The 26,543-nt window shown below is 40.6% G+C and overlaps 1 protein-coding gene across 1 annotated transcript; it reads left to right on the top strand.

Moving 5' to 3' along the window:
- Positions 1 to 5,870: 5,870 nt before the first annotated feature.
- LOC127165583 (myosin light chain 4-like) lies at positions 5,871 to 6,745 on the top strand. The gene has a single exon (XM_051110340.1). It carries the CDS (start codon positions 5,947 to 5,949, stop codon positions 6,556 to 6,558), a length of 612 nt encoding a protein of 203 aa, XP_050966297.1. The 5' UTR covers positions 5,871 to 5,946; the 3' UTR covers positions 6,559 to 6,745.
- Positions 6,746 to 26,543: the final 19,798 nt, after the last annotated feature.

Genomic DNA, 26,543 nt, shown 5'->3' with positions numbered 1-26,543 from the left:
TCGTTCCCTGATGGAGGGAACGGAGACATTATGTCGTGACGACATTAGGGGGGGGATTTACCCCTAATGTCGTCACGACCTAACTCATAGTGACCGACAGAGAAGGAACTTAAATTCTGCTCTGCATCTCACACAAACCCTCTCTGTTCTGCCAGAGAGGACTGCAGCTGCAATTCATGATATTTGATATTACATGATATTGCCCGTTTGTCTGTCATGTTTTTCTTTATTACTGTACAGAGAGAGTTATGGTTGGGTTTAGAGGTAGGAGTGGGATTAGCGACTATAAAATATATTTGTATAATATATTGTTACTAAAATGGTAATTTCCCTGCATATTTTATTTTGGTCAGTTGCATTTTATATCCTTTTACAATCACTATAAAATGAGTAGGTTTAGGTTTGGGGGTAGGTTAAGGGGCTAAAAATCTAAATGGCTTATTAATAAAATAAAAAATGCATATTTGCTATTTAGGTTTGGCGGTAGGTTAAGTGGGCTAAAAATCTAAATTGCTTGTTGATAAAAAGATAAAAAGGCATTGATACGAATATCTTAATGATATAAAAGATCCACACATATTTTACGTTTTTTAGCTAAACATATGTAGTGATTTGTATGTTTTAAAAGTTGAACTACGTCTAAAGTTTTAGCATCTATGTATGTATATATATATATACTGGTTAAAATAAATTTATTATGCGCTATTCAATTTTAGTTACATACTATTTTTTTATACAGTTATTCAAATTGCTTAGAGTCAGCATAAATCTTTTGACATATAAATTAATTCAGTTAAAAAGTATGGATGTAATCAAACTTTGGCTAGCTGTTGAACAAGCAGTATTTAACTAGTTAAAACTTGAAAGAAACTGGGTTTATTGATGATTAATAAACCTGGTTATTTTGAGTTTCCCTTTAGTTCCATTGATGTATGATTAACAAATATAAATCACATTAAGTTTATTAACTTATGTAAACTTAAGTTTTAACCTACATTGTTAAAAAAAAAAAAAAAAAAAAAAAAAAAGATGATCACTTCTGACTAAATGCAATTGTGCATGTTGTGAAACAGCCAATATATGCACATTTCACATTCTGTGGAAAGTATTCACAGATGAGCAGTACAAAAAGTTGTTTCATACACTATGTGTTACGAAGCAGGTTAAACACAAAAGATTTTGTGCAGTTCGAGAGGTTCTTTACATTCACCTGTTATCAGGCGAGATTATATTCACAGCTTAGATGTAGCATGCAACAAAAGTCTTTCCAAATAAAACGGTAGGCATGCAATCCTGATCTTTGCGTCCAGCAGATCTTTGAGGCGCAGTGTACGTTGATTAGAATGATTTCCTCCTCACAGCACATTTTCCCTTTCATTGCGCTCTACAGTAGACGTGCTCCACTGCACATTGATTAACCTTCCGCCCAATGAAGAGAAGATTCAGAAGGACACTCGGCGGCTCTCAATGCATTTCTATCAAGCTTTGTCATCTCATTCTAGAGGCACACTGAATCATTTCCATGTGAACAAAGAAGTGCAGTTCCCTCATCAGCAAATAAATATTTATGAAGCCTTTAAGTTGAAGAGCACAGGGGGAAAGTCTGCCCTGTTACATAACGCGCATTTGGCCACTATCAGCACTCTCGCTGTTGTCGTTCTTGTAAATCTGAATGCGGTTTAGCATTTTGATGAAAGCAAAACTGTGCAGGCATTATCTGATATTAGAGGTGACTTTGTTGAGAAGAACAGAGCAAGCTGGACTGGCAGGTACAGATCATCAGGTGCCAGAAGCTCCTACAAGAAGATTGCATCCAAACAGGAAAAGTCCCTCATTATTTACACTCATGTCCTCATGTCCCTGCATCCCGAATGATGCTATTACATTTTATTAACATAAAAGAAAGCAGCTCTTTTCCATGCAATGACAGAAGAAAGGTGCATGAGTCATATGCATGACTACTTTAATGCTGCTTTGTGTCACTTTGTTTATGGAGTACTTTGGGGGGAATGTGTGAAGGTTCTTCAAAAAATCTCCTTGGAAATAATATCAGCATACTGGTTTGAAACATCATGAGGGTAAGTAAATGGGCGGACTATATATATTAATATGCAGTGCTGTTCTTTCAGGCAATCTTTTTTAATCTGGTTTTGTGATAATGTATACGATTAAACATATGGCATTTATATGTGATACTCCACCTTTCTAAATATGCTCATATTTCTTAGGAAAATGCACTAAAAGGATTTTCACACTGTCATGTCGTATGTTGATGTCACATTCATCCATAAGCTTTGAATGAAATGCGCCTTTGAGGAATACAAAAACATCTGTAGCAATGACTCCATGCATACGAGACATCCATCTGCCCTCTGCACTCCATCATGGTTTTATATTGAAAAATATTTGATTACTTGAGGTGTTTGCTCAGAGGAAGGAAAGCAGCATGATCTGATCTGATTTAAGCACAAACGAGACTTGTGTGTGAATGACTACTGGAGTTGAGCTGATTTAACACAGTGGTTCTCATCATCAGATTCATTTTACAATGTTCTTTCCATGAAAGAAGTGTCTTTGTTTTATTTGCATTTGTTCTACCAGTGTAACACTGGTGGGTAAAATCGAGAATGTGAAGCTACGTCACTCCGCATTACATGCTGGGACACCGCTGCCATTTTGGGAGGATCGCCCTCTACTACAAATGCTTAAATGAATAGGGATACCTGGTTATCTTTTGTTTTGTTTTTGCCTTTTAGTGAAATACTCACATTCTTCATTTTATTGTTTGCAGGGAAGAGAAGCTGTTTTATCGCTTTGCATAATAATTTGATTTTTTGACTCAAATTTGATAAAATTTGGTTTACAACACTGATCTGTGTTACCGTGAAAACAATGTTGCCCGCTGGACGCTCGCTGCTGCTTCATCCGTCATATTGGAAGAATATCCAAATAAAAGTGCGTGTTCAACAGGCTGACAGAAGTCCATCCATTTCTTTGTTGGAAGCATTTCAGTTAGGAAGTATAAATTACTGTCATTGTAAACATTAATTTTTCCATGGCCATGGAAGAGAATCAGAGATTGTGGGTCATATTCAGCAGACCGACATGAACACACTTTATTTATTTATTTATGTATGTATTTATTTCAATGCCAAATGACAATCAAAATAAAAACCCTGGGAACTTGTGAACAGCTTTGTAGCACATATGCTACAAATAGTATGCTTTATTAGTAAGTTGTGTACAGAATGTGCTTTTTTAAACAAAGTTGATATGATTCTTTAGGGTCTTAATGAAAAGTCTATAACTAATATAGCTAATATAGTTGATGCTAATATAGTTTGGTTAAAAATTCTCAATGGTTGTGTAAAAAAAAACACCCTTTTTACCTTGTCAAAATGAACACTGCAAAAGTCTTTCCATTCTGAGAGACTGTTCCTTTAAATGCAAACGAGCTCTGCTTGCCCCACCCCTCTCTTCTCTCTGTGGAGTTACGCGGAGAGATTGTTTACTTTAGCCGCATTTAGCCTGTTTAGCCACAAACCTTGCTAACTAGCACGTTATTAGGAAAGGGGATTGCAGAGATTCATAAAAAAAAAAAAAAAACGTATACTCACTTCTGCTGTAGGTTTTTACATCCAGCAACACAGCACCTCAGTCGCTCAATCAAACGCGTTTCTTTCACATTTTGAGCTTATATGCGTATCTCCACATAGTATGCCTTACAATTTTGTCTTTATCACTGTCTTGGTAACTTACATTAAGCCACACTAAGCATTATTCATGTTCAGCATTTTAGAAAGTCCAAGTTCTGCTCATTCACAAGCCGACTGAGAGTCATACTCACAAAGGTGATGTTAATTATTACACCAAACAATACCAAACATATTGCATTGTCCAGTTTTCTCTCAGAATGACAATCTGAGTTACTATTGCAATTCTCGACGCAGCATGGATGACATACAATGGTTACATTTTTCACAATCTCATGACAGAAAATTAAAACACTGCCCTAAACTCAATAGCAGAAAGGCAGCGCGATCCTCCTAGTATGGCGGATAAACAAAGCAGTTTCCCAGAAATCAACGCAGCAGCTTCACATTCTCTATACACAAACTGATAATCACAATGGGACAGGTTTATTAAACAGGGCAAGTTTGTGTGAGCACGATGCCATAAAATTGCCGATGGAAGTGGAAAGTTGTAAAATTTCTATATAATTATAGAAATCGGGGGGTCGATCATGTCATGAACTATATTATTACCAAACTCTTTATACTGTTTATACAAATTTTGATATATGTTAGTCCAACATTGTTGTGTACATTAAGTACACTCACACAAATTAATATATACTACTTGCAAATTTCAGATGTGTGATTGTTTAAATTGTAATAATCATACTATACTTTGGGGCCCAATTTATTACTATTCACTAACTGTTAATTGCAACTTTTGCCTCAATAAACTCCAAATTTGCTGCCTATTAACAGTTAGTAAGGTATTTGATAAGTAGGATTAAGAGCTCTAAAATATAATCATGCAGAATAAGGCATTACTATGTGCTTCATAAGTACTAACAAGTATCTAGGTAATAGTAAGAATTGTTCCCTAAACTAAAGTGTTACCATTGGCAAAAATGTGAACTATATTATCACAAAGCTCTGATGTATAATACTGATGTATAGTACTGTATATCCAACATTATCTGCATACAGTATACTGTTTGTATTGTTGCAAAATATAATCTATATTTTCACACAGTTTAATATATATTGTAGTATGTCCAAGTTTATGCACATACATACAGTATACACACATAGGGCAACATACACTGTATAGCATTTATATTGTCGCAGATTGTAGCCATATTATTGTTTATGTAAAGTTTGATTAATGAGTACATCAGCTGGATCCACATACATACAGTATACTCACATAAAACAGTACATATTGCATAGCAAATCTCTTATAGCTTAATGGTTTATATTGTTGCAAGCTGTTACTATGTTATCATCCAGCTCTAATCTGCTAAATGCAACTATAAAGCATGAATATATTAAGATATTATAAACAATAACATCATGAATTTCTGTAAAGCTGCTTTGAAACAATGTGTGTTGTGAAAAGTGCTATGTGACTTGTCACATTTGACTAAGAGGAATGACAGGTGAGACACACCTGTCAATATTCAGCATTTCTTTCTGAGTTAGTTCCTACTTAAGGCATTTTCTGTTTGTATAAACTCAAGATAGCCAAACCAAACACATTGTTGGGAGCCTCCTTATGCCTCAGGTCTGAAATAGCTTTGTTGTGAAAGTCCAGCTGTCACACACCTCCTCAAGAAAACAACATTAACTGTGGTTATATTTAGCCTAGAACTGATCCTCATGTTAAACAAGACGCAGGTAACCATATGGTTGCAATTATTGAGTAAAGTTTAAATTTAAAGTGAAGAATGGTTTGCTTAGTAGTAGGTATAAATAATGAATGAAAAAAAAAAGAGCCTGTATTAACATTTAACTAACAAGATATAAATGAGTGAAAATATTCCAATACGTTTCCCAGGTTTCAGAAATGCAAGGTTATTACTGAAAGCACTTGAATGGTTTGTTGTTAAGACAAGCATTGCTTATGAATGAGTTGTTCAGTCTGTGTACTGTGTACCCAGAGCACCGGGTAGGGCTTTGATAGGAGTCTCTCTGTCACTATCAGTGGCAGCTGGGAACAATAGCTCATTGTTGACGCCACTGCCGCCCAGGTCTATTTTGGATTTCTTCCTTTTATAGTGTGTTATAAGACCTGCTTGTCGGGCCAATCTCTCCTCCCTGGGGTCAAATGATATAAAAGCTTTAACAGACAATCTGCCCTGAGCAGCTCCCTCCCATCCAGTCTGCAGATTTCTGACTTCCCTGCTCATCCAAGGAGGCTCTTCACATCATCACCATGGCTCCCAAGAAAGTCGAGTCCAAGAAGCCTGAACCCAAGAAGCCTGAACCCAAGAAGGAGGCCGCTCCGGCCCCAGCAGCCCCCAAACCAGCTCCACCGCCCGAACCAGAAGCCCCAAAAGAACCCCCATTTGATCCCAAGGCCATCAAGCTGGAGTTCACCCCTGAGCAGATCGAAGAGTTCAAAGAGGCATTTCAACTGTTTGACCGCACGCCAAAAGGAGAAATGAAGATTACGTATGCCCAGTGCGGGGACGTAATGCGAGCTTTGGGCCGAAACCCAACCAACGCTGAAGTGCTGAAGGTCCTGGGGAAACCCAGACCGGAGGAAATGAACTCTAAGCTGGTGGACTTTGAGACCTTCTTACCAATGCTGCAGCATATCTCCCGCTCAAAGGATCAGGGCAACTTTGAGGATTTCGTGGAAGGACTAAGAGTTTTTGACAAGGAGGGCAATGGCACCATCATGGGGGCCGAGCTACGGCACGTTCTGGCCACGCTGGGCGAGCGGATGACAGAGGATGAGGTGGATCGACTGATGGCTGGGCAAGAGGATGCCAACGGCTGCATCAATTACTCTTCATTTGTCAAACATATTCTTTCTGGCTGAACTGGATTTATAGGTGCTAACTGAATGGATGATGTGGGTAAATAGTCAGTGTGGGTAAATAAGAAAACTATTTTTTATTTTTATTCCCCCCCTCTGAAATATAGTTGAAATAATCCTTCATTTTATTTGAATGGTGTTAAACACCACATTGAAGTTTACACTCCCTCTTCAAGATTTTTTTTTTTTTCTATAGGTTGATTTATGTGCATATGTTTTTTTAGATTTCGTCCAATGGCATATGTGTTCAGTCACAAAAATGTGCAAACAATAAAAAACATAGATTGGCATGGGCTTTGCTTTATTTTTAGGTGCAAGATTGCCTCAAATTGTACTTGTTGTTCTTACCTAAAGGGGTTAATTAATCCAAAAGCAAGAAAAAAATATATATATATACATCATTTTTCATCACCCTCATGTCGTTCCAAACCCAAATGACTTTCTTCTGTTTACCACAAAAGGAGATATTAGCAAGCTGTTCGTTTTTACATCCAATGGGGGTTGGATGCAGTCAAGCTAAAAAAATTCCAACTTATGCTATATGCCAAGCCTTCTGAAGCCATACAATAGCTTTGCATGAGGAACAGATGGAAATTGAATTTGTTGCTCATTGTAAATCATCCCTTCTGCTGTAATTCTCATTCGAGTTCACATAAATTTACATGGGGCGCATCAAGACATGCCACACTAGGTTTGATATGAATAGCATTTGGTTATGAGACACACAAACACCAAGAGTATTTGATGTAACTCTAATCGTGCAATACCATATTTGAAAGTAGGTGAAAGTGACTTAATTATGGGTGAACTATTGCTTAAAGCTCTGATTTCAATGCAATACATCAGTTGCATGGTAATGAGGTAACACAACATTTGTTTCCACATCACAGCAGTGCCTCAAACCACTACATGTCTGCTCTTGACGTATCGAATGTCTGTAACTGGAGAAAAAAAAATGTGCTCTGAGAATGTTCAATTAATAATCACTTGTACCCTCAAAAGTATTTCGCACTATAACGAGTCTCTATGCTATTAGTACAATGACACATTCTTAATGAAGTTTTGATTCACTTCCATAATGAATCACATTTAGCTCTGAGATGGAAGCAGTCTTGCCGAACATAACTCATGCAGCAATCCTGCACTTTTGAATCTGTGACCTTTTCCCATGCAGCCTGCAGTCTGGGCTGCTTTTGAAGACACCTTGGGATTTCGCTTTGATGAGGTATGGAGCTTCTCTCTATACGAAGGCCAGGCATGGGGACTGTGTCCGTGCATCAATGGGAATGCAGGCTATGTAATCTCGGCTCAGGAGAGGCAGGTCTTACAGCCATGTACTTAGGAAATGCAGCTATCTATGGGTTGTAGGGAGGGTGGTGTAGAGAGAGCACTTCAAAAAGTGGCCAAGAGCACAGGAGAGGGACAGTGGTGATCTTTAAACACCATCCTCCTGTCATCAAGCTGACAGCTGCCCCGGGTCTCCCGTCTGTGATCCCTGGTGTCAGGCTTACACTTGGCTTGGCCTCTATGGCAGCTCATAAACATGAATTTCACACCTCCGAACGCAAGCGGTGACGGTGCGAGAGACTTACGTGCTTCACCGGTGCTGCTCGACAGGGCACAATGGTCCTGCGATGTCAATCCGGGCCTGAATCGGAGTCTGTCCAGGATGACCTGAGTGGGTTGGAGAAGTGGTGCTCATTTATATGCACCAGATTACAAATATGTTGTATGGGATGCAGATTGGCAGACAGCTGGATGAGTTGGTTTATGACAATTTAATAGTAGTAGATTTTATAGTGGTACAGGAAGGTGGAAAATACCATCATCTCTTACCCGCATGTTGTTTCAGACCCATGTGACTTTCCATGTGAACACACACACACAAATGTATTGTCTTAAGTAGGAAAAAAGCTATTAATAACTTAAGTATAAAGCTATTAGAACCACATATATCAAGATCTCTAGGCTTTAGGAGGCAGTAAATGCATTTGAAGAAAATCTTGGAGAGATTGGCAGAGAGAACATTATTGTTCTTCTTTTTTTAAATAATGACATTTTTTCATACGATTCACATTGTACACATTCATACATTCACAATCAGGTTGCAAGACTACAGGGGTGAAAACAAACTATTTGAAAACACACACCATAACCAGTTTCCAACACTGAAACATTCACAATAGTAAAACTACTGATCATGATAAATTGTGCATTAAGATTGTATTATGTTAAAATCAGTAATAAACCAAAGTTTCTATATATATATATATATATATATATATATATATATATATATACAATTTTTTCAAAGGTTTTCTTTGATGACCTATATGTGAAATTGACAGTGCAGCAAAACAGGACCAGTTTCCATACATTTGCATTGGTAAAATATCAGCATTTTAAGTAGGATCTGTTCACAGGTGATTACAATTGATTAAAAAGGTATTAAAAAATATTTATCTGCTATAATTTTGCAAGTAATGAGTTGTCACTTGAAATTGTTAATGTATTAGTTTACACTTTATCTCAATAGCCCACTTTAGACATCCTACTAACTATAAGTAACTTTGCAATGACAAAGTTACAGCTAACTCTTTTTTAGAGTAGTAGTAGACTGTAAGGATAGGGTTAAACTAATAGAACAGGTTGACATTTACTTGTAAAGTTAATTATAGTCAGTAGAATGTCTACAGTGGACTTTATATTATTCCAAAAAAAAAAAAAAAAGAAGAAGAAGAAGAAGAAAGTTTGAATATCGACTAGTGTATATTCATAAGTTTGCTCTCCAAGTCAAATTTGTCTTGCGCTCAATGTTTACTCTACAGTAGCAAGGATGAAATGTGGCATTTCTCAATAGAGCTTTATTGCCTCAAAGATATAAAGAAAAGCAGCTGTTTCCATGGAAACTATCAGCAAGTAAGAGAACTATTTCCTGTGTATCAACAGTTAAATTCTGAATTGCACATACACAAATTGACCTTCACAATTGTTTGCAAAACCTCTCTTAGTGGACAGCATTTCCAAGCTCAACATCTAAGCTATTTTAATTTTTAAATTAAAATATTTCATATGATTTTGTGAAATGCTGTCTCTTTTAATTCCAATTCTGTGTAAGAAAAAAAGAAAGAAAGAAATATGCAAACACTCCAGAAACAAATCAAAACACACCTGCAGTCAAAATGCATTCTTTTACTGCCAGTACTATTGAACCTATGTGGTCAGCCCCATGTTTCTGCTGTGTTTCTCCAGAGTATTGCTCTCCCTGGGGCCGATGGGTGACAGCGGCCTGTGATGATGTTATCTAGCTGCCTTGGTTCTTGACTCAAAGTTGCTGCAACTTAGCAGTCTTCCTTTCACACTTTTAACTGACAGTGTTGTGCATGGTGCAACTGTCCTGACAGCGCTGCTGGTGAGGAAACAAGAGTTGCTGATGAAATGTCATGGTCAGGATGGAGTGAGACATTGGTGTTTCATAGATAGGAGATGTAGAGTAGTTATGATTAATCTTTCACCATTAACGTCATTATCCTCTACACTCTCAGATGCCTGCACTTCCGCAAGTGACGTCATTTGCAGTCTATTTTATTTTTTTACTTTATTTTATATATTTATTATTTTTTTAATCAAATCTCTCAACATTTTACAACAGTAGCCAGGTGGTGAAGACAAGATAAAATAAACTAAATTACAATGTCACTCGCAATCGCCACCTGCACTCTCAGCTACCTGCGACTTCACTTGCAATCCACACAAATAGTGCGTGTTGCCAGTGGAGACAATAAGCTGTGTTGGTTAAACGATTAAAACTAATTTAGCATAATATACAGGGTCCTGCAAGTCATCTGTAGGAGATAAAAACAAGACCCGCAAATCTGTGGCCACAGAACAGCAGAATATGAACGAATATGAATATGAAGCAGAATATGAACAGGAGAATATGAAGTCTCTCGTTAAGTGTTTTCCTCCCATAGAAAACCATTAACACTTAATATGGCTCAGTGTATTAAGATGCAATTAAAAGATCAAAATCGATATACAGTTTATTAATATAATTTATGTAGGCTAGGTTTTTCCTTCGCAAAACGTGGCATGAAGTGGCATAAGGGATTAAGATGATAAAGACTAAACTCATGCTCCTATTCATTATTAAAACAACTACACACAAGCAGGTGAGCCTAGAATAAACGCAACGCCGCGTACATTCGCCTTTTCCCATAAAGAATAATCTCTACAGCTGTTTTATATCATTGTCTTTTGTTTATATTGATTTTCTATGGGAGGAAAACGCCTATTTAACGCATTACGTTCTGGGCACGTCTGCTTGCCTATACAGAGTTGATCCTTTTAATATCACATAATGCCTTTCTTATGGCGAGTTCATATTTGCTGGTATATCGTTTGACAACAGTAAGGTTTATATTGAATTTGGTCTTTATCATCTTAGTCCGGTTTGCCACATTAAGCGTTTGCTGGGCAAGTATAAAAGTGAAAGTTTGCGCATTCATGGCCATATGCTTGCCTTGAAGTACAATAAATTAATAAACTATATTACAAATTTATGATAAGAGTACGATCTGCTATATGTCACTGAAAACTGTTTTCCTATGCGCTTGTTTACGTACAGGCGAGTACACAGAAGCTACAACGATATATCACACCACATTAAAGAGTGCCAAAACGGTATACATTGCATGCATTTCCTAATGAAATGGACAGAATTTGAAATCTGAGACTTAGTTTTATATCAAAAGTAACACAAAGCTGTCTTCAGTTTACGAATAAACAGTACATAGTGCGTCTCCTTCCAATAAATCGCAATAGGCTATATTGCGATTTATTGGAAGGAAGATGCACTATGTACTGTTTATTCGTAAACTGAAGACAGCATAGACCAAAAGATTGATTGGGATTTAACAATCAATATCGATTAATTAAAATGAGAATCTATTAAAATCGCAAAGTATTTTATGTTGTTGTTGTCTGTTTGTTTTTAAACATTACAGTGTCGTCCTGTAGGTTCATGATTAAAAATGAAACTGTGAACAAAAATAAAATCAATTAAATGTTTTATTCTGTTTAAAATATGAAAATTAAAATGACGGGTAATAATAGATTATGATGGAATTTTTACAACCCTGTCCATCAAAATGACGGACAATATTAAATTCTAGTGCAACCTTTGAGACACATGTATACATATACATATATATGTATGGGTGTGTGTACAGCCTATAAGATAATCATAAATATATATATATATATATATATATATATATATATATATATATATATATATATATATATATATATACATACATACATACATATATATATATATATATATATATTTCAGATCGGTCTCACCGGCAGTCTTTTTATTTCCCGGGAGCGCAAATCCACAAGGCTCCGGCTGTTTTAAATGTCCTTCAAGGTAAGTATCCACAAAAAAACAATATATATATAGATGTATATAGATATATACTCCTCAAGAAGACGCTGTCCATGAAAAATTATGCAGCAGAAAAAGGTATAATCCACTGGATTGATCGCCGGAAACACGAAGCCTTTGAGCGACGCCGCTCTCGAACGCCGGTAAGCCGGTTCCATATAAGGAAAATACTAAACATACTTCCGCTTAGATGACGCAACGTCACGTGACGACGGAGCGCAAACGGGATCACGCGAGAATGAAGTTCGGGGTCAAACACAGACAAACAAAAGGGAGATAACAGTGCACAGGGGAAAGCAATAAACATAATAGATAACGCCTTCTTATTGGCAAACAATGCTATAAATAAACTTCCCCTTATGTGGCTACGCTACAAAGTTACATTTATTAAGTTTGTTGTGCTTAGGTGTGGAGCAGACACATGATAAATCATTCATAACATGGATTTGCATATTAACTGTAATTAATCACTATTTATAATTTAACTATTTGCACTGGACAGACTATTTTTGAGTGAGCATTTGTACTGCCTGTAATTTATGATGATTTTATAATACTACAGTTTTTAATGAGAACTATCATTAATAACAACAAAATGCCTTAAGAATTTAAGAGGGGAATCTGCTTGTCATGAAAATAATGTCACTATACAAAAAAATAAAAAAAAATTCCAATGCGCCTAAAAGTATGCTTCTAATATTATTATTAGCCAAATATAATTTCCAATTTTATTCATATACTAATTTTCAAATTATTTGGCTGGTGGCTACTGTAGTCAAATTAATGGCTGCAGAACTACCACTGTCAGTGAAAATGTTTGCCATTGTGATGTGCTGTTACTTTTAAATGCAGTGCTTTACAATGTTGCGTTCGTGTACTCAACAGGCTGCTTGCACAGGTGAACACATTATGGGAAAAAAAAACAAACAAAAAAAACCACACACACACACACACACACACACACACACACACACACACACCACAGGTGCTCTTCAGAATGCAAACACAAATATGAAAGCCTTACAAACCCCTTTGCTGTCACGGCTGTGTGTTGAATGAGACGAATGACGACGGAATATAACGAAGAGTCTTCAGTAAAATCCACAAATGGTAACTCCAGGCAGAAACAGAAGGGAAACACACACACGCCAACATAACTTTAACATCTGACAACCAAACAATGAACAGAATCCAACTTATAAAGGAGTGCTAACGATACAAAGACAGGTGTGGGTGATTAACCAATAATGACTTAACAAGAAACGAAACAGGAAAGACCATATATGGACGTGGGAAGGTAACAAAAAGTTCATTGTAGGAGGAGGCTCAGGCGGAGGACGGACTCCTGGGAGGAGGACAACAAACAAAGTCCAGTGTGGTGACGACGGAGGGAGGAGCCAGGGAGGAGACAGAGGTGTCCAGGGTGGGTCTGACGGAGGGAGGAGCCAAGGAGGAGACAGAAGTGTCCATGGTGGGTCTGACAGAGGGTGGAGCCAAGGAGGAGACAGAAGGGACCCGGAGCAGGAATAGCCAGGCGAGACCCAGACCACAGCCACGATGGTAGCTCACGGCGGAGCCGATGGAGGGAGGAAGAAGGTGGAGGAAGGGCTGATGACTCCAGGAGGCCGACCGACGGTGGCCGAGCAGGTGAAGGTGGAGCCCGAGGCGGAGACGGAGACCCGATGATCCAGGGCGACACCGACGATCCGGAGGGCCAAGGCGGAGCCCAAGGCTCTGGCGATCGAGGCGGAGGCGGAGATCCGGAGGGCCGCAGCGGAGCCGGAGCGACAGAGGACTGAGGCGGAGCTGGAGGGAGGGAGGAGCCCAACGGAGCCAGTGGGACGGAGCGACGAGGTGCAGCCGAAGGAGTGGAGTCCTAAGGCGATGGCGGGACGACGACCGACCAAGGAGGAGCCAGAGGGACGATGGAGCCCAGTGGAGGCGAGGGAGCTGAGAGCCGGGGTGTAGCCGCTGGGTCGAAGGGCCGAGGCGGAGTCCAGGACTCAGAGGCTGGAGACAAGGGATCCTCCAGCCATGATGCCAATGGAGACTGGCAGACCCGCGGCGAACCCACCGCACAGATGGTGGACTGAGGGTGAGCAGCAGGGCTGTCAGGAAACAGCGGTGGTATGGCTGAAGCAGCATGGCTGCTAGATGGGGGTAACAGAGGGAGGGAGGGAGGGAGGGAGGGAGGGAGGGAGGGTGGGTGGGAAATTCCAGCAGGTAGATAGTTCCAGGTAGACAGATTGTTCAGGGCAGGCAGGAAGTTCCATTTCAATATCCTTAGTGAAATCAATCAAACCTAGTTCCATTTTAGAATGTCCCAGATCCAGGCATTGCTCACCCTCAGCGGTAGTGCTGTGGGCAGTGCTGTCCTCAGCACCCTCACGCCCAACTGGAGCATCCACCGTTGCGGGCTCCGTGGCCGGCTATCACACCTGGTCGGACTCGCTAGGCTCAGGCTCCGTGGCGATCTCATGCGCTGTCACTCCCGTTGGCGATGGCACTGTCGCTCTCGGCTCTGGCTCTCCATCCGCGGTGGGCTCGGGCTCAGGTTCCACGAGTTGGGGTGTGGTTTGGCTGGGCTCTGGGTCTTGTTGCGAGAAGTCTGCAAGGTGTGGCTGAACTAGGTTGTTATCCTCCTCCGCTTCGTCTACGGTGTACGTTGAACCACAGGCACACAGTACGAGGTTGATGTATTGCTGTAGGGTCCAGCAGGGATCTCCATCGGGTAAGGCGAAGCTGAGGTCATCTTCCAGTCCACACCTAAACCCCTCCATCAGGCAGACGTCGTCGCAAATGGCACGGTGGCAGGTGCCAGCGAACTCCTCCACGTAATCCTCCAGGTCCTTGCCATTCTGGAAGATGAAGATGGTGAATCCCTCCAGAATGGTGTTAACCCTCCTTGGGACAACGTTAATAGAGGCGAGGTCCATGGGGGCAAAAAGAAAAAAACTGGTGAAAATAGAAAAATAAAACATAGATGAAAAATTTGTTCTTTAACTGTTTGTAGGTCAGATGTTCTGTCATGGCTGTGTGTTGAATGAGACAAACGACGACGGAATATAACGAAAAGTCTTTAATAAAATCCACAAACGGTAACTCCAGGCAGAAACAGAAGGGAAACACACACGCCAACATAACTTTAAAATCTGACAACCAAACAATGAGCAGAATCCAACTTATAAAGGAGTGCTAACGATACAAAGACAGGTGTGGGTGATTAACCAATAGTGACTTAACAAGCAACGGAACAGGAAAAACCATATATGGACACAAGAGGGAGAAACCAACAAAACAGTCCAATGGGGGTGTGACAAGGGCAAAACCAACACAAACAGTCCAAGGGGTCTGACATTTGCCTGTGCTGTTTTCACATATACCACTAAAACACACTTTTACAGACCTTTCAACATATGTAAGTGCATATAGCTACATAAATCAACTGCAGGAAATAAAGTTTTACTCACTCAAACATTTAGATAAAGTGCCTTCTGTGGTCTTATCATTACTATTATTATTTTACCTTTGTGGTGATTGTCATGACAACGGCAAAGTGCTTAAACCATCTAAAAACAGCTAAGCTTTTTCTCTTTATCACACAGTCTATTCTGTGTTGTTGTCTAAAACATACGTTTCTTCCAGGAATAAATGCTAAATTGTGAGGTTAAGCCACACAGCACAAAATTAGATTGCAGTAGCATGTTTTTCCCTTAATGTTAATAAATGCCTCTCAGCAGCAAAGAGCAAAAGACAAAACAGAGATAATGGTCTGCAACCATTTTACTAAGTCTTTAATTGGCCCAAGGCACACAGAAGATGTTATGAAAGGTGCTCAATACACATTTAAACTCCTGGAAAATGAGAGAGAGAGAGAGAGAAACCATCCTTAGGCAGATGCACATACGCCAACTAATTCAAAGGTATTAGTAAAAGAAATTGCTATTAATTTAGAGTAAAAAGAAAAAAAAAAATCCTGCTAATCCGATCCAGAGTTTATGGGGTGCAAGTGCATAAATCAGCATGTGAAACTTGCAATGAACAATTTTATTTTATAGAACTGTTTAATGACACATTACATCACAGTGTACTAACATTTAAAGGAAGATGTTATGCACAAGTGGTGAAAATCACAACAGTAACAGATCTGATTTATAATGAATAACATACATGCAATGATATTGTTCTCACCATTGCAATAAAATGCAATATATGTAACAGATACTGTAATGTATCCATCTAAAGTCATCATTTGCAAAATGAATTGACTTAATGAATGTCTTATTAAGGCTCTCCCTCACTGTCTGCCCAAAATAAGAAAAATATCTTAAGTTGCTAATTTAAAATATAATGAGGCATGTCAGCTGTGAAGATGGAGTCAGCATGGAGAGACATGCATTCATTTGTATATTTCCCCATAAAATGAGGTTCAAACAAGTGCATCATATTAAACCGAAGTCTAGCATGGTCTACACGTGGAGTAAACATGATAAATCGTACATAATGTGGAATCATGGGTTCTAAACAAATCCACAGGTGTACACTTCAGTTGCTAGATTCAGGAAAACACTAAATAAATTAGCAAATGCTTTATTAAGGAAGTGACCAAACAGTTACCCATGCACAATTGATTTACCTAGTACGTTATTCATAAACCAACATTAACTGGCAGTTTCCTTTTCATTTGTTTTTGGAGTTGTCTAAAATTTACACATGATGTGCCAACTAATTAATCAAAATATTCACAAATTAAAGACACATCAATATTACGAGGAAAAAAAAAAGAAAAAAAGAAAGAAAAAATGGTTATTATCAAATCATTATATAAATCATCATCCAACTGCTACACTCTAAAAAATGCTGAGTAATTTTTTTGCCCAACTGCTGGGTTCACCCCGTTGGGTCATTTTATTGGGTTATTTTTAGTATTGTTACCCAGGTGCTGTTTTTTTTGTTGTTGTTTCTAACCCAAATGCTGGGTTCAACTTGTTGGGTCATTTAACTGGGTTATTTTAAATAATTTAGTTTTTTCTGTAATTAAGTTGCTGGGTCATTTTTAACGCTGGGTTATTCTTATTCTTATTCTTATTATTTTATTTATTTATTTATTTCTACCCAGCTGCTGAGTTGAGCCTTTCTCTGTCAAAACAACCCAGCTGTTATTTTACACAACGCAACATAACAACGAGATGTCAGTCAGCTGTTTTGGCAGCGGTTGTTTTGCAGGATTTAAGCACCTTTTGCCTTGCATAAAATATTATATGTTATTGTAATGAGTTTAATTTTAAAGGAGAACAACAAATAATTTACTCACCCCCTTGTCATTCAAGATGTTCATGTCTTTCTGTCTTCAGTTGTGAAGAAATTATGGTTTTTGAAGAAAACATTTCATGATTTTTCTCCATATAATGGACTTCATTGGTGCCCTGATTTTGAACTTCCAAAATGTAGTTTATATGCAGCTTCAAAGGGCAAATGATCCCAGCCGAGGAAGAAGGGTCTTATCTAGTGAAACTATCTGTCATTTTTTTCAGAAAATATATATTTTTTTTATACTTTTTAAGCACAAAAGCTTGTGTAGCACAGGCTCTGGGATGGGATGTGCGTTCATGATGCTACGTACTATTGAATCACATCGAAAGGTCACTCGGTACTACAGACCCAGTGTTTACAAAGCGAACGCACAAAGACTAAGAAAGTGCAAGTAAGTTTGTAAACGCTGTTTACAAACAAAAAGGTACAACAATGTCCTCCTCTCAAGTTGTAGGAGAAAATAAGATGAAGTTTTTTTTACCATACTCAGTACATAGATGATGAACTTACACATGATTTGTAGCGTAGTAAAGATGGGAAGTTCAGAATCATTTTACCGACTCGGACCTTTGAGTCTTGTTCAGCAAAATGAACTAATCTTTTTTTTCTGAGTAATTTCGTTAATTTTAGCAAAATATAATTAAAATGTTACGTGTTACTTCCCAACACATCTACTGCTTACACAAACGTTGATCACACTACAAACAAGACAAAACTATAATGCTATAAGAAACAGAAAAGATAAATCATTGTTTACCTGAGTCTTTAGTCTATAATTAGCTCAACTCACCTCTTATCTGACAAGTTTTCGGGGTTTAAGTCGTATGTTCATCACGTGACAGCCCCATAAGATGAACGAACGACTCAAATGAATCGTTCAAGAACAACACATTCCTAGTTCGTAGCATCGTGGACACACATCCCAGAGCCTGTGCAACACAAGCTTTTGTGTTTAAAAAATATTTAAAAAATTCTTTTTTGAAAGAAATGACAGATCATTTTGCTAGATAAGACCCTTCTTCGTCGGCTGGGATCATTTAGAGCCCTTTGAAGCTGCATATAAACTGCATTTTGGAAGTTCAAAATCGGGGCACCAATGAAGTCCAATATATGGAGAAAAATCCTGAAATGCTTTCCTCAAAAACCACAATTTCTTTACGACTGAAGACAGAAAGACATGAACATCTTGGATGACAAGAGGTTGAGTAAATTATGTGTAAATTGCTGTTCTGGAAGTGGAGTTCTCCTTTAAAATACAGTATGTTCTCTAATGACAGTACTGTGTGTTTATGGGCAGGTTTTGGAGTCAGTCATGTTACGAGATGAACGAGACGAGAGGCGAGCGGATCCATATGCGAGCTTTTATTGGGACGAGACAAAGACATGGTCGTACAGGCAGGGTCGATACAGGAGCAGACAGGTGTGTAACCGGCAGACGAAGAGAATGATCCGACAAACAAGGGCGATAATCCACAAGGCAGGCGGCTAGACAGACGTAGACGAGAAAACCAGGCGGGAGATCAAAAACCAGAAACTAGGAATACAATAACAATACAACGACACAACGATTCAACAATCCATGAAGTGCAACTGGGGAGGACCGGGGTTTTTATAGAACGCCTGATTGGTCACGGGGGCTGACGCAATCAGAGCAGTGGAGGATGGGAGATGCAGTCCGAGATGCAAAGTAACAGTCAGAGTGTGTAGGTGAAGCGAGAGTGACATCTGGTGGTGAGTGGACAACGGGACACCGACCAGATTCGTGACATAGCCCCCCCCCCCAAGGAGCGGCTTCCAGACGCTCGAAGGAAACAACAGTCCAGGGGAGCGGTGGGGTGGGAGCGAGACAGGGCGAGGGCTGGAGGACCAGGTCCATGAGGGAAGCCCAGAGATTGAGGCAGGACCGACAGAGCAGGTACCCTCCAGGGTGGGGCCGGAGGCGGAGCAAGAGCCCTCCAGGGCGGAAGTGGAGCAGGAGCCTTCCAGGGCGAAGCCGGAGGCGGAGCAGGAGGCGCAGGAGCCCTCCAGGGCGGAGCCGGAAGTAGAGCAGGTGGCGCAGGAGCCCTCCAGGGCGGAGCCAGGGGCGGAGCAGGCAACGCCAGAGCCCTCCAGGGCGGAACCGGAGGCAGAGCAGGAGGCGGAGCAGCCCTCCAGGGCGAAACAGGAATCTGCGTCACGGTCTGGGACCTGGGGAAAGCAGGGACAGAGGAGGCAGACAGAATAGGGGGAGTAGGCACAGCAGCCCTCCGGGGCGGAACAGGAGGCGGAGCAGGGGGTGTCGCAGCCCTCCGGGGCGGAACAGGAGGCGGAGCAGCCCTCCGGGGCGGAACAGGAGGCGGAGCAGCCCTCCGGGGCGGCGCCGCAGCCCTCCGGGGCGGAACAGGAGGCTGCGTCATAGACTGGGACCTGGGGAGAACAGTGACAGAGGATGCAGACAGGAAAAAGGGAGAAGCAGAGAGTTTAGCGGTTAACGCCCCCTCCATAAGAGGTTCTACGGCAGGCGCCGACACCTCTGGAGGCATTGGCGCAGCTTCTCCGATGGGGAAGGCCTCTGGAGCAGACTTGAGACCTGACGGGACCTCTGAAGCAGGCTTGTGATCAGAGGGGAGCTCTGGGTCAGGCTGGAGACCAGACGAAAGCTCTGCAGCAGGCTTGAGATCAGAGGGGAGTTCTGGAGCTGGCTGGAGACCAGACGAGAGCTCTGCAGCAGGCTTGAGATCAGAGAGGGACTCTGGAGCAGGCTTGAGATCAGACGGGAGCTCTGGGTCAGGCTGGAGACCAGACGAAAGCTCTGCAGCAGGCTTGAGATCAGAGGGGAGTTCTGGAGCAGGCTGGAGACCAGACGAGAGCTCTGCAGCAGGCTTGAGATCAGAGAGGGACTCTGGAGCAGGCTTGAGATCGGACGGGAGCTCTGGAGCAGGTTTGAGATCAGACGGGAGCTCTGGAGCAGACTGGTGAACAGACGTGGCCTCAGGGGTTGATCTGTGAACAGACGTGACCTCAGGGGCACAGTGTGCAGCCCACACACACCAGATGGCAACCGCCATTAGAGGAAGAGCAGCAGCGGGAGGTTGTGGTGGGTCCAGTACACTGGTTATCATGATCATGATCGTGGGATATCAGACGAGGCATGGCACGGCTCTGGAAGGTCAGACGAGACATGATGAGGCACTGGGAGGTCTGATGAAACATGGAGAGGCTCTGGGCCGTCAGGCGGGACGTGGCTTGACTCTGGGCGGTCAGACGAGACATGGTGAGGCTCTAGACAGATAGACGAGATGTGACGGGGCTCTGGAGGGTCAGACGAGGCGTGACTTGACTCTGAGCGGTCAGACGAGGCGTGACTTGACTCTGAGCGGTCAGACGAGGCGTGACTTGACTCTGAGCGGTCAGACGAGGCGTGATGGGGCTCTGAGCCATCGGGCAGGATGTGACTTGGTTCATGGTGACCAACTGTGACTTGACCTGCTTTGTGAAGATCAGTAGTGAATTGACTTGGCTCATGAAGATCAACCGTAACTTGACTCGGTTTGTGACGACCAGCTGTAACAGGGCTTGGTTCATGGAAATCCGCTGTAACATGACTTGACTCAGGAACAACATGACTTGATTCAGGGACAACATCCTTGGCGTTGCTGGATTTGGAAGCTTGACTGGACTTGGCAGCTTGACTGGACTTGGCAGCTTGACTGGACTTGGAGGCTACAGCCAAAGCCTGACTTGACTCTGGAGCAGTGGCTGAAGCTTGACTTGGCTCTGGAAAAACAGCAGCAGCTTGGCTGGGCTCATGAGGACCTGCTGTAACCTGGCTTGGCTCATGGAGATCCGCTGTAACGGGACTTGACTCCTGAACAACATGGCTTGGCTCCGGAACAGCATGGCTTGACTCAGGAACAACAGCTGTAACATGACTTGACTCGTGAAGAACAGGTGTGACTTGGCTTGACTCGTTGGGAACAGCTGTGACCTGGCTTGACTTGCGGAGAACGGCAGCTTTGGCTTGACTTGACTCTGTGTCTTGACTTGACCCAGGGGTAGCTGCCGCGGCATGGAGGAGCGCCATTTTAGCTGCCCATACCGTCATTAGGGGTGAGTCCAGCACGTGGGCCATCATGACCACAGGTGGCATCCGGGTGCTGACCACAGGTTCAGGAATGGCAGCCCTCTTGTGGAGTGACTTGGAGGTGGCGGCCATCTTGTGGAGTGACTTGGAGATGGCGGCCATCCTGTGCAGTGGCTCTGGCATGGCAGCCATCTTGACAGTGCTTGGCTCAGGAAAGATGGCTGTAACTTGACTTGAGATAGGGGCGATGGCTCTGACTTGATTTGACACAGGAAACACAGCTTCAACTTGACTTGGCTTGGAAACGTGACTTGGCTCAGGAAACACAGCTGCAACTTGACTTGACTTGGAAACTCGATTTGACTCAGGAAATGCAGCTGCAACTCTATATGGCTCTGATATGACAGCTGTGACGTGACGGAGCTCTGTTTTCGCCGCCATCTTGTGAGCGCACGCCGGCGCCGCCGCCATCTTGCAAACGGGCACCGCAGTCGCCGCCATTTTGTGCACGGGCTCTGTTGTCGCTGCTTTATCATGAACGCGCTCCGACGCGGCCGCCATCTTGTGAACGGGCGCAGTTGTCGCAGCGATTAGTTGAGCGCTCTCCGCAGCCATCGCCATTGCTTGAGCGCGTTCCTGCATGGCCGCCATTTCACGAGCGATCCAGGCGGCAAACGTGTTTGTGGGATCGTGCTCCGGCATGACCGCCAATCTGTGGGTGGGACGCGCGGTCGCCATTACCGCGTTGTCACGTTCCCTCTCTGCGACCCCCACGGTGCACGGCGAACCCACACACATAAACGCAAAGTTCATGAAAGCCACAAGCGAAGAGCGCGGACCCTCGCGTCTCAGTCTCGCCTTTAACGGCTCGTTCAAGCCATCGCAGAATATTTCAATCTTTATACAATCCGGGAGGGTGGAATAATTTGAGATGGAGAGAAACTCACGGGTGTATTGTTCCAGTGTGCGTGATCTCTGTTTAATCCTGCAAAGAATTATGTCCGTGTCCATATCGGATGAATGTCCGGGGTGAAAGCTGCTGGATCCTGTGGTGATGGATTGTTCTGTTACGAGATGAACGAGACGAGAGGCGAGCGGATCCATATGCGAGCTTTTATTGGGACGAGACAAAGACATGGTCGTACAGGCAGGGTCGATACAGGAGCAGACAGGTGTGTAACCGGCAGACGAAGAGAATGATCCGACAAACAAGGGCGATAATCCACAAGGCAGGCGGCTAGACAGACGTAGACGAGAAAACCAGGCGGGAGATCAAAAACCAGAAACTAGGAGTACAATAACAATACAACGACACAACGATTCAACAATCCATGAAGTGCAACTGGGGAGGACCGGGGTTTTTATAGAACGCCTGATTGGTCACGGGGGCTGACGCAATCAGAGCAGTGGAGGATGGGAGATGCAGTCCGAGATGCAAAGTAACAGTCAGAGTGTGTAGGTGAAGCGAGAGTGACATCTGGTGGTGAGTGGACAATGGGACACCGACCAGATTCGTGACAAGTCATAGCATCTTTCAGCTATGAGTGAAACGTGAGGCCGCGGTCTGAATTTTCGCAGCAGTTAACTTTTTTTTTTTTTTTTTTTTTTAAGTGTTTAAATGTATGTAATATTGTAAACTATGCTGTATTCACCCAAATAAATGAATAAATAAAGCAATAAATTATTGCTGTTGCCTCTAGTAATTCTGTGTGTGTTTTATAAGTTCAAGTCCATTTTAAACCAGCAATATAATATTTTTTTTTCAACAATAGTTGACTTAAATAAAATAACCCAGCATGTGTGGTAAAAACATTTAACCCAATCAGCTGGGTCAAAATAACCCAGCATGTGTTCTGTCCAATATTTACCCAGCACAGGGTTGCCAAATAACCCAGCATTTTTTAGAGTGGAGAAGGCTGCCTTAGCGGGTGAGGCAATCAGTCAACCAATTTGTATTGACTGTCTTGTGAATGAGTCACTGATTTATTGACTAACTTGATTTGTTTCAGTCGTGGATTCATTAAGTAATGATTCCCCGCTGTGTGATGCTCAGAAATGCTTAACAATTTTGCTTTGATTGGAACTATTTTTTGTTTGCGAAAATTCAAAACAGATCATACTGTCAATGGCAGACAGAAGGTAATATCTCCATTATGTAGTAGAATCTGTGTTTGAACACGAATAAAACTGGAATGTTTTTCTTGACATCTGCAGCATCAAGCTTGAGATACACTGCGATGGTCCCTGAAGAATGATACTTATAAATCTGCATTGGAAGATGTGCTTGTGTTTATGTGAGTAATACCTATGTAGTTACCTAAGAGTTATTTTAACATATGAGAGTTATATCTTAACATATGAAATCTGTAGGTCTAATTAAACAGTATTATGTTTCAGCAAAGAATCATTTAGCTGTACCTTGAAACTTTCTGAAACCTGAATGTGATTTAGATCTATTTACCTTCAACAGCATTTGAGGTAAGCCATGGGGAAAAGTTGAGGAAGGTAAAAAAATAAATTTTAAAAAAGTTTTTGAGACTAAACATTGCATTATGAATTAAAACGGGGGATTTATATAAAAGACATGACCCTATCAGCGGCTTATTTATTTATTTATTTATTTCTTGCCAGCAGACATCCTGTTGAAAATCCAATCAGCACAGCAAGGTCAAATTGTGAAATTCTTGCTGTTATTATCATTACCAGCCAAAAAACCTTGACTAACCTGTTAATGTTTGAACACAAACACAATAAATGACATGCCAGCAAAAGCGATTACAGTTCAAGAACCCTTTGAAACACAGGCATAATTGTGGTCGCTTTGGAAGACACAGAAGTCAGAACTAATTTAAGTCATAAGTCAAAGTTAAAGGCTTGAATGGTATAAAATTGATATTTCCCAAGCACATTTTCATGTGCAAAACAGAGGTCAAATATTTAGCTATGAGTCTTAGATATTTCCAATAACGTGCAGTTACTCAAGATTAAATACGCAATAGTTATATTGTGTAGTAAATATATAAAGCACAGAAATGGTCAACTGTTACTCTGGTGTACATGAACTAATTCAACTAATCTAATTAGTTGGTCAAGGGAGGGCAGATATTATTGGTAACATGTCAATGGAAATTCAAGATGTTCAAGCGTTGAAAGCCCTTAGCTTAGACATTGAGCATGACGATCAGGCAGCTTGAGGCAGTGGCTCATCCTCCTCGTTGTGGTGAACGCTAATTGGCAGCAGATCACTTGTGCGTCAGCTGAACCAAAACACTCTCTGCTGAGACCAAATGAACCCAAGTGACCCTGTAACATGCCATTAAGGACCAAAAGTTTGGCCCAGTGAAGAGAGATAAAAATGGCATGAGAAAATGGAAGGGAAGATAAAAACTGTAAAAAAAAAAAATAATAATAAAAAAAAAATAATAAAAAAAGAAAAAGAAACATAAACTGACATTCCTTGCGTGATACATTTATTTCATTAAATAGTTATATTTCTTCTTAGTTTTTGTTACTGGTTAAATAGTTTTTGATTGATTTTTATATTGGTAACACTTTATTTTGATAGTCCACTTTAGACATTCTACTAACAGTAAGTAACTTACTGTTGCATGTCAACTAGTCATTAGAGTATTAGTAGACTGTCTGCTTAATATCTTCTAACACTCTTCTAAACTTTGCAAGTATATGTCAACTTATTCTACTAACCCTAAACATAACCTAACAGTCTGCTCTGAGAGTTAGTTGACATGTAGTTGCAAATTAATGAAAATTAGTTGACATGTAGTTGCAAAGGTACTTATAGTTAGTAGAATGTCTAAAGTGGACTATCAAAATAAAGTGTAACCGTTATATTTTCTTAATGTGTATTGCATGCCCTATGTGGCCACACTTAGTTTGGTGGCCAGTTCTTACACTTAACTATTAACTACAACTTTTGCCTGAATAAACTCTTCAGTTTGCTGCTAATAGTTAGTGACGTAAGGCATTAATATGACATTAATATGTCCTTTATAACTACTAATTAATAGTCAATATGCTAGTAACATGCATGCTAATAAGCAACTAGTTAATAGTGAGAATTAGTCCTTAAAATAATCTCTCTCTCTCTCTCGCTCTCGCTCTCGCTCGGTTTATTTATTTATTTATTTATTCATTCTAACAAAGAATACAATCATTAGGTTATTGCTGCAGTGAAACCATTTAAATAATAATAATAATAATAATTGTGAAAAAAATGTTACATAAGTTTAAGTTTACTTTAAAGAAATTTGACTGTACATTTTTTTGTATTTTAAATTAAATAAATAATTTACAATATATTTTAGAATCTAAAACTCTTATAAAACCAAAGCCACGTCTGTTATGTTCCAAATTTGAAGTTAATATTACAAAAACTGAGGAATTTTCCTGTCACGAATGTATAACTTTGTGTCACAATATTACTTCCATAGAATGATTTTTTTATTTATTTATATATATATATATATATATATATACATATATAATTTTTTTTTTTAACCATAAAGTTAAGTGTATTCTAATAAACCCTAAAATGGTTGTATGGTAAAGTTTCAGCAACCAGATATTCGAACATTAAACTGATTTTTGTTTGTTTGTTTGTTTGTTTGTTTTAATATACAGAATTTCGATTGGATACCAAGTGGCATTGTTTATCTTTCAAAAAAAAAAAAAAAAAAGAAAAAAAAAGGGAAAAATTTCTACTCGGCAACAGTGTTCAAGAACTGAAATAAATAAATGAAAAAAATAAAATGAGAAATCTGTTTAAAGTCAGGCACTGCTCTCAGACTGTAAACAATGATGAACCAGATCCATTATTTATTATCCCTACCGAGTCTTAAATCAACATCAGCATGATTGAGGAAATAGATCTTTTATCAAATAAGCAGCAGTTCGTCACCTCCCATTTCCAGGCTTGTGTTTGTCTGTAGCGAAGCCGCCAACAGGGAACTCAATGTTCTTCTTGGGAGAAGAGTGGGTCAGGGGTCGCCATTCCACTTATGTCGCATGTAACGCTGAATAAATTTGCCCGGGAAAGAGAAGATCAGGTCAGTGTTTTTTTTTTTTTTGTTTTTTTGTTTATTTTGACAGCAGGTTTTAGACCAGACCAGTCTTGTTTTAAATCTGGCCTTGGTGTCACAG

This window comes from Labeo rohita, chromosome 5, assembly GCF_022985175.1.
Source record: "Labeo rohita strain BAU-BD-2019 chromosome 5, IGBB_LRoh.1.0, whole genome shotgun sequence".
NCBI lineage: Eukaryota > Metazoa > Chordata > Actinopteri > Cypriniformes > Cyprinidae > Labeo > Labeo rohita.
The sequence above is the reverse complement of the archived record's forward strand: the minus strand, read 5'-3'. Positions and strand labels throughout refer to the sequence as shown.